Source organism: Tachysurus vachellii, chromosome 15, assembly GCF_030014155.1.
Source record: "Tachysurus vachellii isolate PV-2020 chromosome 15, HZAU_Pvac_v1, whole genome shotgun sequence".
In the NCBI taxonomy this organism is placed as follows: domain Eukaryota; kingdom Metazoa; phylum Chordata; class Actinopteri; order Siluriformes; family Bagridae; genus Tachysurus; species Tachysurus vachellii.
Window position 1 is genome coordinate 4,468,064 of NC_083474.1, and position 16,910 is coordinate 4,484,973.

At 39.3% G+C, this 16,910-nt stretch overlaps 2 protein-coding genes across 2 annotated transcripts in view; one reads left to right on the forward strand and one right to left on the reverse strand.

Annotated features, from left to right (window-relative positions):
• The window catches only part of stard10 (StAR related lipid transfer domain containing 10), a 10,586-nt gene extending 4,746 nt beyond the window's left edge, over window positions 1-5,840 (reverse strand). Inside the window, exon 1 of the mRNA XM_060888229.1 lies at window positions 5,150-5,840. Coding sequence (XP_060744212.1) covers window positions 5,150-5,308 — 159 coding nt within the window. The 5' untranslated portion in view covers window positions 5,309-5,840. The remainder of the gene's footprint in view (window positions 1-5,149) is intronic.
• A 4,059-nt stretch (window positions 5,841-9,899) lies between these two features.
• clpb (ClpB family mitochondrial disaggregase) overlaps window positions 9,900-16,910 on the forward strand; it is a 38,421-nt gene continuing 31,410 nt past the window's right edge. Inside the window, exons 1-4 of the mRNA XM_060888416.1 lie at window positions 9,900-10,403; window positions 10,566-10,675; window positions 11,490-11,541; window positions 12,815-12,901. Coding sequence (XP_060744399.1) covers window positions 10,048-10,403; window positions 10,566-10,675; window positions 11,490-11,541; window positions 12,815-12,901 — 605 coding nt within the window. The 5' untranslated portion in view covers window positions 9,900-10,047. The remainder of the gene's footprint in view (window positions 10,404-10,565; window positions 10,676-11,489; window positions 11,542-12,814; window positions 12,902-16,910) is intronic.

The following is a 16,910-nucleotide window of genomic DNA, read 5'->3' on the forward strand; positions in this document are numbered from 1 at the left end:
TGATGTGGGAAACTTTTCTTCTGTTGTGGTATTTTGTCATTAAAATGATGTACGACCAAAGATAAGGCTTTGGGAGTGATTGAATCATAAAATCTTGACCTTAAGGAGAAGGACATGGAACTGTACTGTGACAAAGTATGGAACATTGTGTTTATCTCAAACAATCGTGCACACCACCTGATTCATTTCGTTTGTTCAGAAGTTTAACCATACTCCATACAGACGTTTTATGCAGCTTACACATACCCCGTACTGTAAATATGTCATTTGAATATTGTTGGCACTTACCTGCATATCTTCTGTGATTGCCCAGATATCTCTAATCTTTGGTGTCAAGTGGCAGTATTTCTTGGGATATTTCAGAGTTTACAGTCTCTATATCGCTTGCCTTACTTTTATTTAATGACGACTCATCATTCAGTATTTGAACTAATTTGGTTTCTAAGAAAGTTGTATTTGCAGGTTTAACCACTGCAAAAAAAGTCCATAATGCAGTCTTGGTTTTCACCTGAGCCCCCTTTAATAAAAGAATGGTATAATTATTTCAGAGATATTGTTCTTAAAGAGAGATCATTGGCTGCCATCCACAAAGCACGCAGCTCAACTATGGACATTTGGGACAGGGACATTGCTGCACTTTTGAAATCGCCTCTATTCCCTTAGGGCTAGCACATAATCTAAAAGGGTCTTAACAACAAAACTAATGTCATTGTATCTGTCGTATATATTAGTTTGTTTATTTATTTATGTTTCAAGGCTCTTGCAATTGTATATAGTTTAAAAATGATGTTTGTTATATATACACACTTGAATACACTACACTAGTAAATATTACCGGATGTGTGGTGAAGTGAAGTGTACATCCTGTCTTGAATATTATAAAGTTGATCACAAAAAATAAATAAAATGATGTGTGGCTATCAGAATTTTCTGTCAATGCTTTTTAAATTTGGTTAATGAACAGCCACACATTCCGAATAATATTATCCCTGTCCTGCCTTATTGGGTCACTATTCTACATTTCTGTCTCACTGACACTGTCACTATGTTCCGCATCTTGCCCACTTTCTGATCTACATATACTCCATTTCTCAGTCCCATCTGTTTCCTGTAACACGTTTGCACCGAACCAGATATTTTGCCCTACACGTACTCATCACACACGTTCCCCGTTCCATATGTTCTCCATCCCACACGTTGGAAATGACGTTCTCTATCATAACTTTAACCGTTTCATGAAAGAGAAGGCAGATTTGTTTCCACACACATTCAGGACAGCGAGCATGAACAAAATAGTGTGAAGAATAAAGAAGAAAATTGAGTGGGATTTCTGACTGCAGACAAACTAGAAGTGGGAGAATATAGACAGAGAATGAGCGAGAGAGAGAATATGCAAGTGCAACTGACAGTGCAAGTGACAGTGTGAATCTCAACATCATTAAGGACATCTCCTCAGACCCGCATTTCTTTAAGCAGCCAGTGTTATGTAATAGTTTGTTTTGTTTGTTTGAGTGTTAGTTTGAATTCTGCACTGTGGATCTCAGTAGCGATGAAAGATTATTCACACACCTGGGTAACCATGTGAAGTGCTCCTGAAAGCTGGAACACTGTAGCCTCCAGTTTAGCACAGTGCAGAAAATGTGTACATAATTACAGCTGCCTCAAAAGACAATTCAAACATGAACTACATTATCATATCATTATGAACTCATTTTAATGCACTTGTTCAAATACATTATCTTCTCTGTATGAACAGCTTAAACACAAGAACTTATACAGCAGATGTTTCTTATAAAAAGAAGTTTTCTGTAAGATGTTTGTTTATGTAACATTCATGGAAGGAGTCTCCAGAGTCAGGGCTTTGTAACAGTCAGAGGTGAAGCAGTGACTATTTCTGACATGTTCCAGACGAAGGAATTTACACTTCCTTGCAGTTTCTTAGTAACATGACAAGCTACGTGGGATTTTCTTTTGCCTTAATAACTTAAGAACGGCTGGTGATGTCGGAGCGACAGTTTCTAGCTGCTATAATGAAAGTGACCACAGGAAAAAACTTATTTTATCAACATTAATTGTACCTATAAATAGATAAAAACTACCTGTCACTTAATAAACTGCAATTGTTGGTAACTTGCTATGGTGTAAGGGGAAAAAAGGGGACATTTCATCATTATTTATCTGACCCATCATATTGTGTTTCTCACATATCACATGAAACTATAGAAGGTTTAAAATTTGTACACTTTTCCTCACCTGAAAATTCTCTCAATTAAAAATCAAACAAATTTTGCTTTTTACTGAATTAATAAATAAATTGTTCTTACATCATACCAGAACCTAATCCAGAGATTATTTAAGATTAAGTTTGTAAGTACAATTCCAGCCATTGTATTTGGCCCCGTGTCACTAATCCTTTACCGTCATGATGATTCAGAGCTCACCTGAGAAACACGGTGGATTAAACATAAAACTGAACCTGAACGCAGTGTGTGTGTTTTTCCAAAGGTCCTTGAGAAAGGTGCAAACTCTCGTCCGTGATAACAACAGGGTTTTATGCGAGGCCCGGCTCAGATATCAGCTGACTTCCTTTTAGGTGAATTGTCTGAGCGTGAGAATGAGAACAAGATAAACCTGAGGCATAAGGGACTATAAATCACTGAAACATCGCTGATGTGTCACATAATTGTGGAGCTTACAATATTACAACTTTTATATTTAACAATATTTACTAAATCTGTAAAGAATCCAGAATAGATTTAGGACCTCTGATTGTATTGGTAATATTTCTTTGTAAAAATCATTCTATTTTATACAAGTTCACATTAAAGTACTTAAATATCTATTCATCCTGTAAGTACATTTCTAATAACCAGTTTCAATTTTCAATCTCTGTAACAAATTTATCTTAAAAAATAAAAAGGCAAATCTTGCAAAATTTCCACTTTTTGCTTAAGTTGTGTAGCATTTATGTTTTAATTTTGCCCTCATTTCTCTGAAACATTAACATTACTAGACTTTAAATACCCTGATTAAAGAAAGAACATTATGTTTCAGTTACAAATACTGTAAGCTTAATCTAACACCACATTTAATTTCCACACTTAAAAAATTCACAAATCAATATTTTTCTTAATGATACAGAACACATGAAGGTCCTCAGTCATCTCTCTAATCAGATGAATTCAGAGCAAAACAATAAAAAACTAAATATGGCACGACCAATAGTAAGTTTCATTCTATGAGAAGTTCCTTTACTCTTTCCTATAAATTTCCCTTTACTCTGAAAACGACACAATTGAGAGGTCAGACTTTAATTTTTCAGATGCCCAGGAAAGTGTACTTGCCCTTTAAAACTTTGATAAAGTAAATAATTGTACATTTTGTACTGTTGTATCATAGAGGATAAACTTATCTGACATTGTTCATGACTGTATCTTTGTTTCTGAAAGTATTGTCCTTTTCCTTCATAAAAACACATTTGTTTATATATAATAGTTGTGTTTGTTCAATAAAAACACTTTGTTCACTTCATGTAAACACTTCACACACAGTAAGATGATTAAAACCTCATGACAAACTAGCTGCATGGCTAATCTGTAGGAAAATGTGGGTAATCTGAGGTTACAGTTCAGATTTTGTCTAGTTTCATGTTACTGTGCGGCTTTAGGTCTCTGCACAGCTGCAGAAAACTCGACATCCGCCCATTAAACACTGTTTACACTGGAGTAAAATCCTATAAAATTGAACAGACCTGTATCTTTAAGCACCACAAGGTCTGATCCTCGCCTTCCGCAAACAATTCTCACATCATCGCTAAAGAAAGAGAACTTGTCGAAGACCCGGACGTGGGCCGCTGATTAAACACGGACACTGAGGTAAAGTCAACAGCACGCACAAATCACGCAGTAATCTGATCTATTAAGCCCCAACACGCAGAGCACCCATGCAGTGTGTTAAACTCAACAAAGGAAATGAAACACTAAAAATTTCTTTCTGTACACTGATGGACTTGAGTGAAACAGGATATGATGTATGGCATGATAACCCTGACCTTCATCCAGACAGTGTAACCCTTTTTAGAGTGCGTGAAATAATAAAACATAAATTTCACATAAAGCATGATTTTTTTTTACATCATTCATTCATAATTTCTGATGTTTCTAAGTGAATACCAACATGAACCCAGTCTGATAGGTTAACCTTGATGATGGTGATGATGATTTGCTGTATTCATATAATTTCTGTAAAATTGTAAGTTTATAAGAGGGCATACTTCACTGTAGTTGCAGGTGTGATGTGAATGATCTGGGGATAAGAGGAGTTGGTCAGGTAGGTTTGTTATCTAGGATAGTCACATGGTAGTTTAGTCATGTAAGTAGTATAGGTTAGTTAGTAAGGTCTGTTATTTGTTTAGGTTAGACAGCAAATTGTAGGTTAGACAGGTAGGTGTAGGTCAGACGGGTAGGTTAGACATGTACAGTAGGTGTAAATCAGACAGGTAGGTTATACAGGTGGGTGTAGTTCAGACAGTCGGGTTATACAGGCAGGTGTAGGTTAAACAGGTAGGTGTAGGTTAGACAGGTAGGTTAGACAGGTAGAGGTAGGTTAGACAGGTAGAGGTAGGTTAGACAGGTAGAGGTAGGTTAGACAGGTAGGTTAGACAGGTAGAGGTAGGTTAGACAGGTAGGTTAGACAGGTAGAGGTAGGTTAGACAGGTAGGTTAGACAGGTAGGTTAGACAGGTAGAGGTAGGTTAGACAGGTAGGTTAGACAGGTAGAGGTAGGTTAGACAGGTAGGTTAGACAGGTAGGTTAGACAGGTAGAGGTAGGTTAGACAGGTAGGTTAGACAGGTAGAGGTAGGTTAGACAGGTAGGTTAGACAGGTAGAGGTAGGTTAGACAGGTAGGTTAGACAGGTAGGTTAGACAGGTAGAGGTAGGTTAGACAGGTAGGTTAGACAGGTAGCTTAGACAGGTAGAGGTAGCTTAGACAGGTAGAGGTAGGTTAGACAGGTAGAGGTAGGTTAGACAGGTAGGTTAGACAGGTAGAGGTAGGTTAGACAGGTAGAGGTAGGTTAGACAGGTAGGTTAGACAGGTAGAGGTAGGTTAGACAGGTAGGTTAGACAGGTAGGTGATTCCGCTGTATCTCACCTTGATTTTGTGGAGCGATTTCTCCTCCTCCAGGATTTGAATCAGAACCGTGATGCCGGACTTGTTGTAAGTCTGACTCCATCCTTCATCCAACACACACTCGTGTTTGAAGTTGTTGAAGGCTTGGTCATCCGGGATCAGAACCGATTCACCGGACATCTTTCCTAAACACTCCGAGTGCTATTAGCTCGTGCGCTCCAACAATAACGGAAGCAGGCGCTGAAACCGGATCCTGCGTCAAACTAAACCGGGTTAATGGTTTAAACCCTTGCTCTGATTTAGTTTTTTCTTAGTGTGTATATCTTAATCTGTGGGAAACCGTCACCGTGACGTTGTGTAAGTTTTATTGCTGGCAGATAAAGCGTCGCGAGCGCAGAATTTCTAAACAAGCGGCGTCCGGTGCGCGCGCGTCTCGTGACTCTCAATTAGTGTCGGTCAGCAAAACCTAACGAGCTTCACAAACGCACGCGAACGCTCTGGATTTAATCGCTGAAATGGCTCTTGTTCTAACACTGTAAAAGACGAATTAACGCCCTTTATCCCGACAGAGTGCGCGGCAGACGGTAAACAGCTCCGGTAGGGAAGCGGAGGCGGAAAAAAAAAACACCGCAGCTCTGTGTGGTGGTCGAGCGCGAGCGCTGAGTGGGAGAACCATCCGCCGCCGCTGGTTAGGTCTCCCCGTGCGCGCACACACGCAGACCTTCAGATGAAAAAGATGAGTGACAGACGTGGACCGCCCACCTCACAGAGAGAGAGAGAGAGAGAGAGAGATGACGTGTACAATTATAATACCCAGCTGCCTGATACCTGTTTTTTTGGTCTGTTTTCTTTTAATTTTAGAAGAAATATAATTATATAGTTAATATTTTAATTGTTTTTAGAAACGTAGAAGTGTTTAACTGATATTTAAGAGCTGTTTTTAAATTCAACGTTTATAAGTGATGAGGAAGAGGAAGAAGTGTGCTGAGTCAGCATTTAGCACAATATGAACTAATGTTCTAAATGAACGAGTGTTCATCTGTTCTGCACTTTATCTTGTTTATTCCTTCACTCTCTTCATTATTTGGTGTAATCTGAATGCCCATGTGACACTTTGTGTCAGTTTTATGTCATATCCAAACTTATTTGATAAGATATTGTTTACTAACATAATCAAGAATCACTATCATTCCTTTCTATGTTTTACTCCACAATGCTCTTCTTCTTCTTCTTCTTCTTCTTCTTCTTCCTCTTCTTCTTCCTCTTATTATTATTATTATTGTTGTTGTTGTTGTTGTTGTTGTTGTAAGATGTAGAAAAGTATTGTGTTCTCATAATTTTCTGTGTGTGTGTATGTGTGTGTGTGTTTGCATGCGCACATTCACATTTGTCCTTGGTGTTGTGTTTATTCGTCCTTCACTCACCATTTTGATATTTTTTCACTGTCTGTCCTCCCAGCTCAGTCCCAAAGTGTGTTACTAATGAAGTGTGTTACAGCTCTGCATTGAATGTTGTTTCTTACTGCAGTCTCCTTCTACCCTGAGCACAACTCCATAATCACTCCACATTGAGCTCAACAGGGCAAAGGCTAATGCTGTAACAATGCTGTAACAATGCTAATCCATGAAATACTGATAGCTAGTGCAACACCACAGAGTCACTGAACACACAGAGAAACCCAGACATGTTTAGGGAAGAGATTAAAAGTAATTCTGTGTGTGTTACTGTAAAATAGTAAGTAATGTGTTTTGTGGTTAAGCAGATTTACTTTTATGACCCTGTAATGTATATAACAGCAGATCCTCAAGTTTCTTATTTCTTATTCTTATTTTCATCATTTTACATACATTTATATGTTAATAGTTACATTTAATGGTTGTGAAAGTTGTGACTTAGTTCCTGTTGTCACTTATGTTATAGCAGCTATAAATGTTTATTCCCTCACCATCCTCACTTGTCATGTTACTGAGAAACCACAAATATGTCAGAAAACATAAACTTTTTAGTTTGAATTTTATTTCTGGGACTCCTTCCATAAATGTTACACAATTATGTTATTATTGTAGTTATTACTTTTTTGCTCTGAGAATGTTAATAGAGAAGTACAAGATGGTCAGAAGGAGCTGCACTGCATCTTTGTGGATTTAGAGAAAGCGTATGACGGTGCAGAGAGAGGAGCTATGGTACTGTTTGAGGATGTCAGGAGTGGCAGAGAAGTACGTCAGAGTAGTTGTAGATAGATATATAGTATTTTATATTTTAAATTAATATTGTTAAATTAATTGTAAACTTTAAATGTGCGTATTTATTTATTTATTTTTATTCTTATTTTTTCTTCTTATTGTTATTTATATTATATTATATTATATTATATTATATTATATTATATTATATTATATTATATGTTTCTGTACTTCTGTAAATCTGCTTTGAGACAATGTGAATTGTTAAAAGCACTACAAAAATAAATTGAATTTGAATTTAGTTCAGGATATATATGAGAGGAGTATGACAGCAGTGAGATGTGCTGACAGAGGAGTTCAAGGTGGAGGTGGAGCTACATAAAGGATCAGCTTTGAGTCCCTTCTTGTTTGCTATGGTGATTGACAGGTTGACAGATGAAGTGAGACAGGAATCGCCAAGGACAATGATGTTTGCAGATGACATTCTGTAGTGAGAGTAAAGAGCAGGTGGAGGAACACCTGGAAAGGTGGCGGTCTGCTTCAGAAAAAAGGGGAATGAAAGTCTAAGAGTTTAAGTATTTGGGGTCAACCATCCAGTGTGATGGGGAGTGTGGAAAAGAGGTGAAGAGGCGAGTATAGGCGACTTGGAGTTGGTGGAGAAAAGTGGGTGGAGTGTTGTGTGACAGAAGAGTGACAGCAAGAATCAAAGGAAAGGTGTAGAAATCAGTAGTGAGAGCAGCTCTAATGTATGGGTTAGAGACTGTAGCAGTGAGGAAAAGACATTAGGTAGAGATGGAGGTAGCAGAGATGAGGATGTTGAGGTTCTCTTTAGGAGTGACAAGGATGGACAGGATCAGAGAGACCAGATTGGTCAGAGAGACTAGATTAAGATGTTTTGGACATGTACAGAGGAGGATGTTGGAGATGGAGCTGCCAGGTAAGAGGTCAAGAGGAAGGACAAAGAGGAGATATATGGAGGTGTAGAAAAAGGACATGAATTTAATTGGTGCAAGAGTAGAGGATGCTGAGGATAGAGTTAGTTGGAAACAGATGATTCGCTGTGGCGACTGCTAACAGGAAAAGCTGAAAGAAGAAGAAGATTGTAGCGATTACTTTTGCTTTTCTGACATTAATATTGTGGACACCAAAAAATCAAGTTTACATAATTTTCCTTCTTTTAAAACAATAAACAGTTGAACAAATAAACTGTTCTTTGTGTAAACTACAAATAAATCATCATCCCTGGACTTCAAAACTGGAAGACAGTCAGTCAGTCCAGATCGGGAGCAATGACTCCAACACCACCACACTGAACTGAACACTGAAGGGGCCCCTCAGGGCTGTGTGCTCAGTCTACTGCTGTTTACACTGACCCACAGTGCACAACTCCAACCACATCATCAAGCACTAAATCCCTGGCAGAGAGACTCACCTGAAGAGAAGATCAACACAATCTCACTTCCCTCTATCACAGACATTTACACTACATGCCACATCCACAAAGCCAAAAGCATTTTTGATGACCCCACACACCCCTCAAACACACTCTTCACCCTCCTGCCATCTGAAAAAGGGTACGGAAGCACTCAGTCCCTCACAACCAGTCTGTATAAAAGTTTCTTCCCTCAAGCCATCAGACTGTGAGACTGGTTTCACACACACACACACACACACACACACACACACTCAAATCATCTTTGCACACAATTTTTTCTACATGCTTAAATGTTGTAGAAATTATTATTAAATTAAATGTAATTATTTTTGCACATATCTTTACTTTTTCTAATTGCTGCTACAACTGTTTTGGACACCCACAGACTGTATACTTTTCTGCGCTATCTTTTTGTATCTGTCCTGTATCTGTCTTGCAGATTATTGTATTGTCTGTTTGCATTGTCTCTTGTTCTGCTCTGTCTTTTGTCTTGCACTATTTGCACAAGCTTGCACACATGCACTTTATGTCAATAGGTTAATTTCTCCTTTTGTCATTTCGCCCTAGTCCCATGTTCTCTTATGTAGCTTTGTGTCTTAATGTATGGTTGTTGTTTCATTTCACTGTGTACTGCATCAGCTTGACTTGGCTTATTTATGTAATTTAATGCATTTATTTCACTACAGAGACAATTTGCATGAGAAATGATATTTTAAGATTTCTTTCATTTGTATTTTGTTGGCTTTCTTATGTTTACATGTAATTCATACTGTGAACATGATTAAAGTGTGTGTGTGAGTAAAGCGTTAAAACAATTTGTTTCTAGAAAGCTCACTGCGCCACCTGCTGGTCTCACTCACACACACACACACACACACACACACACACAAACTCACAAATACACACACACACACACACACACACACACACACACACACACACACACACACACACACACATATATATATATATATATATAAAGGATTTATTCACATGTATCAGTTGAGTTTTATTGATTAATTTGATCATGTTACACTGCAGTGTGTTTTTCAGGTTAAATACTTCCACTGTAGAAACATCTAGAAGGCGCGCGCTGATTGGCTGAGTAGTGATCAACTCAATTTCCCATGATGCATTACGTGTCGGTGACGAGTTACACGCGCTGCGCTCGCTTCCCCGTGTCAGGATTTGTCACGTGTCTATACCGTTTATTCCTCACTGATTACCGGAGACTTTGTGCACTTCTTCTCTACAGTCACTTATCTCCCGATCCCCGCGCGGCTGTAACTGTAAGGAGCGCGATGTTGTCCGCGGTACCGAAACGTTTGCTCATGCGCAGGTCCCGCAGTCTGTCACCCTGTCGCCTCCTCCACACCGACCCCGGGCAAGCTAATGTGCGCCGTCCTAATGTGGACGACCTTCAAGCTTCTGTGAGGAGGAATCCGGGGATTTTCGCGTCCTGCGCCTCCAGAAAGTGTACGTTAATGAGGGAGCGCGAGGAAGCGTGTAACAATACCGGGAACCTTCATGCGCAGTACCGGCAGTTAGCCAGCAGGTGGCGCACGAGCCTGGAAAGTCGGAGGAGCTCGTGGGCGGCGCTGGTCACCGCGGGACACACCGGGTCTTACCGGGAGGAGAGGGGGGGCCAGAACACCGGGTCTTACCGGGAGGAGAGGGAGGGGCAGAACCCCGGGTCTTACCGGGAGGAGAGGGAGGGGCAGAACACCGGGTCTTACCGGGAGGAGAGGGAGGGGCAGAACACCGGGTCTTACCGGGAGGAGAGGGAGGGGCAGAACACCGGGTCTTACCGGGAGGAGAGGGAGGGGCAGAACACCGGGTCCAGGGGATGGAGAGGAGCAGCTTCAGCAGGAGTTCTGTCCACTGGCGCCTTGGTCTTCTGCTTCAACAAAGACAACAACAAAAACACTGGTAAATACAGAAACCATCTTCTTCATCATCATCATCATCACTAGAGTTCAGTTCAGATGTAATTATTCAGTATTTTACAGACTGTCACGAAGCAGCTTTACAAAAATATTCATGCAGCTACAGGTCCCTAAACATTTTATCCTGGTCAGAGTGACAGAGAAACACACACACACACACACACACACACACACACACACTTGCAGTATTTGATTTCTTCAACAAAACTATTAAACTGTTTTCTTAAATAGAAAATGAAAATGTTAAATATTTAAAATTGAAATCAAAATGTATTTCAAAGCTGTAAAGCAGTAGAAGCTGTGCAACTGTGTACAGTATGTATGATTTCATATAAAACTGAAAAACAGTATATCTGATCCACTTTCGCAGGTTATTGTTATTATTATAACAATATTTATTTTAAACTGGAAAAAATCCACGTGAACACCAAGAGAAGATGTGAAACTCAACACAGACATAAACCTGAGTTCAGGATCAGTCCGGAGGAGACAATCAGCCACTGCACCACATCATCATAACAATAACTTTTCTTTACTGATTGATATAATATCCAATCCCTCTAAAGTCTCCTTCACTCTCAGTGCTCACTCTGTAGGCTCCCTAATAAGAGACATTCAGAGTGCACTTCAACATCACTATTAAACCTGAAGGGTCTTAGGGTTATACATATTCCTTTATAAGTTCTGGTGTTGTCTGAGGCTGATGTTTTTCCTGCACTGCGTGAATGGACTCGGGTCACAAATCGTACTGTAATGTTGGTGATGAGTGTCACATGATTCTGCTCTTGTTTTCACAGCTGAGGCTCTTCTGAACGCAGCCAGATCCAACAATGCAGAGGAGATGAAAAGGTAAACAATTCACCTGAGCCACAAGTTTGTGAAATGAAAATTCCAGCTGCACTGAGAGACAAACACAAAGAAACCTGCTGTAATTCTGCTGAATAAAGCATCGTAACACTGCAGAATAAAAGAAACTAACAGCTTGCATGACTTCATGTAAGTTAAACTGTGTAGTGTTAAATGTGTAAAGTAAAAATATGTCCAAAACATCAAATATTTTGGAGAAATTGTTTAATTCAGAACATTTATGAAATGTGAACAGACAGTAAGAAATTTTTAATGCATGGAAAGTTTGTAATTATTGTTTTTTTTTAATCATGGCATTACAGACAGCTGAGTTTGTGTAGTGCACTGAGAAGAGATGTCCACTAGAGGGCAGACGTGTTACAGAACTCAGTGATACGAGGAGAGCGAGGGAGAGAGAGACAGGGAGACAGAGAGAGACAGGGAGAGGGAGAGAGAGAAAAGGACAGGGTGACAGGAAGGGGCAAAAGGAGGCAGAGGGCATGTGAGCAGCGAAACACAGCCTGCCACCAGATGAGAATAATATGGACTCCCACACAGATGGGATGATGAGCTGAAACACAAATATGCCAAGTGTGACCCTCAAATTTTTAGAACTACAGAATGTGAGGGTCAAACAGAGTAGAAACATACTCTGTGTGTGTGTATGTGTGTGTGAGTGAAGCATGACACCATAGTGCACCATCTGTCACGTGTGTGTGGTTTTTAACTGAATACACAATTATTCACAATTCACAATTATTGATAACTGATGTTTTTGTAACTGGACATAAAGGTACATTTTATTTATTATTATAATTTATATTTATTCATGTTGGGTTTACTGTAATCAGAACACACATCACTCACACATGCAGCGGTATCTGAGTGAAGAGCTGGCCAGGTAAGGAATAGCGTTAGGCAGTAAAGTGTGTGACACCTGAGCGTGTGTGTGTGTGTGTGTGTGTGTTACACAGTGATTTAAGATACCCTGGGGCAGATGTACAGATGGTTTCACATAGTGTGTGTATGTGTAAAAGACAGCAGATGTGTTAAGTTAGAGTCCGGTAGTAACACAGGAGGTTGTGTTTACAGTAAACACACACACACACATCTCCAGACAGACAGCAGCAGAAGAGTGTCTCATTTTCATTTCTCATTTTTACAAAGCTCTCACCTTTCCCCCCGTCACCTGTCTCACCCCCTTTCTCTCTCTCTCTCTCTCTCTCTCTCTCTCTCTCTCTCTCTCTCTCTCTCTCTCTCTCTCTCTCACTCTCAGGTTGCTAGCAGATGGAGTTGATCCAAATACTCGTCATCATCTCGGTTGGACTGCTCTAATGGTTGCCTCCATGAACGGACAGCACAAGTAAGTATGTGTGTGTTTCTGAGAAGACACAGGATTTGTACATGTACAATTGTACAATTTATTTTATTTAAATGTGAAAGTAACTAAATGTTTTGAGGACATGCATTTGGATGAAAGTGACAATCCAAACCAGATTATTATAACAATAATATTCTTCAATAATAATAATAATAATAATAATAATGCCTGGTATAATAATGTCATGAAAAGTCTGTTACTGTTCCTTCCTTTATGAATCAGGAAAATCATGTATATAAAGTGTTCATATAGAATAAAGTGTGTTATTTCATCATTAAATATAACAGACAATGAGGGTCCAGTTACTGGAGACTTCAGCTATTTTCCACACAAATGTCATCATCATGAGAAAGTTGATAAGAATTGTGTTACAAAACAATGTTCTACAGTTGTGTTGCAAATTGTGTTAGTACACACACACATGCGCACACGTACGTATGCACACACAGCACTTGGTGACTAGAAATCACTTTTCTTTACATTTTCTTAATTTTGTACGTAGCGAGTTTCAGTCTAGTCTTAATATTTATTTCTTCAACAATTAAAATACCTAAAAGAAATATTAAGGTAAAAATTAGGTTTTTTTGGAAATAGAGTGTAATGCATACAGTCCTGCTACATTATATTTCAATTCAATTCAATTTTATTTGTATAGCACTTTTAATAATGGACATTGTTTCAAAGCAGCTTTACAGAACATCAGAAACTTAGTTTAAAACATTCAAGATAAATATTAGACTTATATTTAAATGTGTATGTAATTATCCCTAATGAGCCTGAGGTGACTGTATGTAGGTTATATATCTGTATGTTGGTTATTGAAATTGATGTTAGTGTTAGAATTATTTAAATAAATTCTTATGCGTCAGTTGTATAAACAGTGATGTTAATGTAAAACCTTTCATTCTTCTGACAATGAAAAAAAAAAATCTCTCGAATCCCTTTGTGTTCTATTTTATTGGATACTTGTGTAGAATCAGATCCATAGAGAGTTTTAAGCCCAACTTGCTCACACTTGGTTCTCGAAAACCAATTAGTTCTTCAGCCATGAACGTCATCTTAAGATTTTTCCATGTCTTGTTATAAATCGTGTGATGTGACGTTAAGCTGTTTCCTTACTCTCAATGGTGGGTGAAAAAAACTCACGGCTTTCTAAGAGTCACGGTGTCCCTCCTTAATAAATTCAATTAAAGCTTCACAAACACACCCACAGCCAGAGGAAGAAGTAAGTGTGTGTGTGTGTGTGTGTGTGTGTGTGTGTGTGTTTAGGGGGGCGTCCGAATCCAATTTGGAGAACCGCACTCTGTGAGGTCGTGCCCTCGCTTTTGAGCCGAAGTGAAACAGATGCCATAGCGAGCGAGCAAACAGAGCTGAGAGCTGAAAGGTTAAAAGCTGATGTCTGTGCTGCTGTTCCACTTAATGACTGCTGCATCATTCTTTATGATTATTTAACAATTTACAGCAGAAACACATTTCCTCTAATTCTCTCTCAGCATTTGTTTGGAAAGGAAATGTTGTGAAGTCATTTTGTTTAAGTGATAATAGTTGAATTGCTGTATTTTAACTTGAACTCCTTTAGATTGATTATTTATTTTTTGTTTCCTCAATAGTGAGTGTTTAAAGGTGAAGGTGTGAAGACATGTATGATGTGCAGTCATACCGAAGGTTTCACTAGACACTAGTTCTTCCATCTTTAATGATTCCTAATCCACAAATCAGATCCATAACATGCCACAAATTTCAAACCTTGAACAATGTAGCATCAGTCGCTGAGAGTGGGCGGGGCTTAGCATCGCTCACCAACATCAAGAAGCCTCACTTCTGTATGCGTGTGTGTGTGAGTTATAGCTTGGGGTGTGGGTGTCATGTTAAGTGTGTGATCAGACAAATGCCTTTGTGTAAATATTTATGACAAAAAATAATAGATGTCTGTTTATCATTATGAGTAAACATGTTTGTCTCGCTCTCTCTCACACTCACACACTCCAGTGTGAGTAGATTAACGACGAAAAACTTCTCACCCACTGCACACTGCTCCCGGGTGTGTGTGTGTGTGTGTGTGTGTGTGTGTGTGTGTGTGTGTGTGTTTACGCAGCGCTGGTTATGAGTGGTATAACTCACGGCTTCCACAGCAGTGTCTCTGTCTTTCTGTCACTCAGACCCCCTTGTGTCCAATCAGAGCTGTGGGGTGAGAGAGGGACAGACAGTATCTCTCTCTCTCTCTCTCTCTCTCTCTCTCTGTGCCTCTTTTCTCTGTCTTTCTGTCTCTCTCTTTTTCTTATACTCTTGTTTCCTTCTGTCTTAGTTTCTGCTTTTAACCCAAATAATTGCTTGTTTATTTCTTTTTTTAGTTTGGCCACAGTGTAGATGAACTGTATGATGAGCTGAGGAACACACAGGAATGAGCTGTAATAGACTCTCAGAATAGTGGACAGAAACTGAATCCATCAGAGCATCATCATGATATAAGGACATTAATTTAACTACTTCAGCTACAGCATTACGATTCTCTCAGTGTAGATGAACACAGGAAATGATTTAAAAATGAAAACCTGAATTTAGGGCTGATTTCAGTTGATTCGTCCCCTGATCTTTACATTAAATTGTGTTAAATAAGTCATAAAGACTTCAGCTTTAAAATCATAATAAATGTAAATAATCTACTATAATGTTGGGGTAAATGCAGCTGATTCTAATATTATGTTTAGGTTACTTTCGATCGTGTTGCTGTGAACTTCCTCCAAAATGTTTTTAATTCTGCAGATCTTTAAAACATCCTTGAAAACAAATTGATTCATTTAAATCTGAGCAGAAAGATTTCAGCATTCCAGCCACCACACGGATACAGAGTGAGAGATGGAGTGAGAGACTGCGAGACGGAGCGAGAGACAGCACAAGAGACAGCACAAGAGACAGCACGAGAGAGCGAGACACAGAGCAAGAGAGAGGCAGAGAGACAGGCAGGGTGACAGGCAGACAGAGAGAGATGGACAGAGGTTTAGATAGAGTGAGCGACAGCCCAACGGAGAGAGACAGTTTCAGACAGACAGACAGATCAAGGTTTAAGCATTAACACTGAACAATGTTACTGCTGCATTCAATGTAATATTTAAAGAGCAGCATTTGGTCAAAAAAGTGACGTGTTTGCTTAGCTTTGATGTGTGTGTGGACTCTTAACCCGCACTTTCCCTCCGCCCCGAGGGTTTGTCCTTTCACGTGGACAATAAGCAGCAATGAACTGGAACCTTGTTGACCGTTTTGCTGAGGCCTTTCACACTCAGAGAGAAAGGAAAACACAAGCACTAAAGCTTTTTTCCCTTCCAGAAAGAAAGAAGAGGAGGTGGAGTGGGGAATGTAGACTGGGATTATACGTCTTTTAGGAAGGAGAGAGAGCAACTCAGTGGGAAAGGTTGGGGGATTATATTGGAAAGGGTGGGAACTGGGCATCGTCTGCTAATAAAAGGAATGAGAAGAGCTCAGAATTTCAGAGACTGGAAGCATCCAGCAAACTTCTGAACTGATTGACGTGTTCACATACACACTTCAACACCTCAAATTTAACATTCTCATTAAAACTGTTTTTAATTTGTTACGTTTTAAATGAGTTTTGATCCTAGTTTGAGTTTTAGAACCTCAGCAGGAATCACAGTTTATCCACTTTATTCATTCATATCTGCAACATTCATACATTGTATATATACACACACACCTTCCTCACACCACCTGTCCAGTGTGTAAACGGTCAGCCATTGACAGCTGGACACCCCTGTGTGTAACAATGGAGGAAAGAGGCAGCACTACTCTGATGTCTGTTTTGTAAACAACAGACAGATTGTTGTGACAGGAAGCAGGTGTGAGAGGAATGAAATTTTAAATAAATGAGACAAATTAAGATGCTGATTTTATACTTTAGACTTCCTTAAAATCTCACTGCTTCACTATTCCTCACAGTCTCACTATAATGTACCTCACTGTGTGTCTGTTTATCACC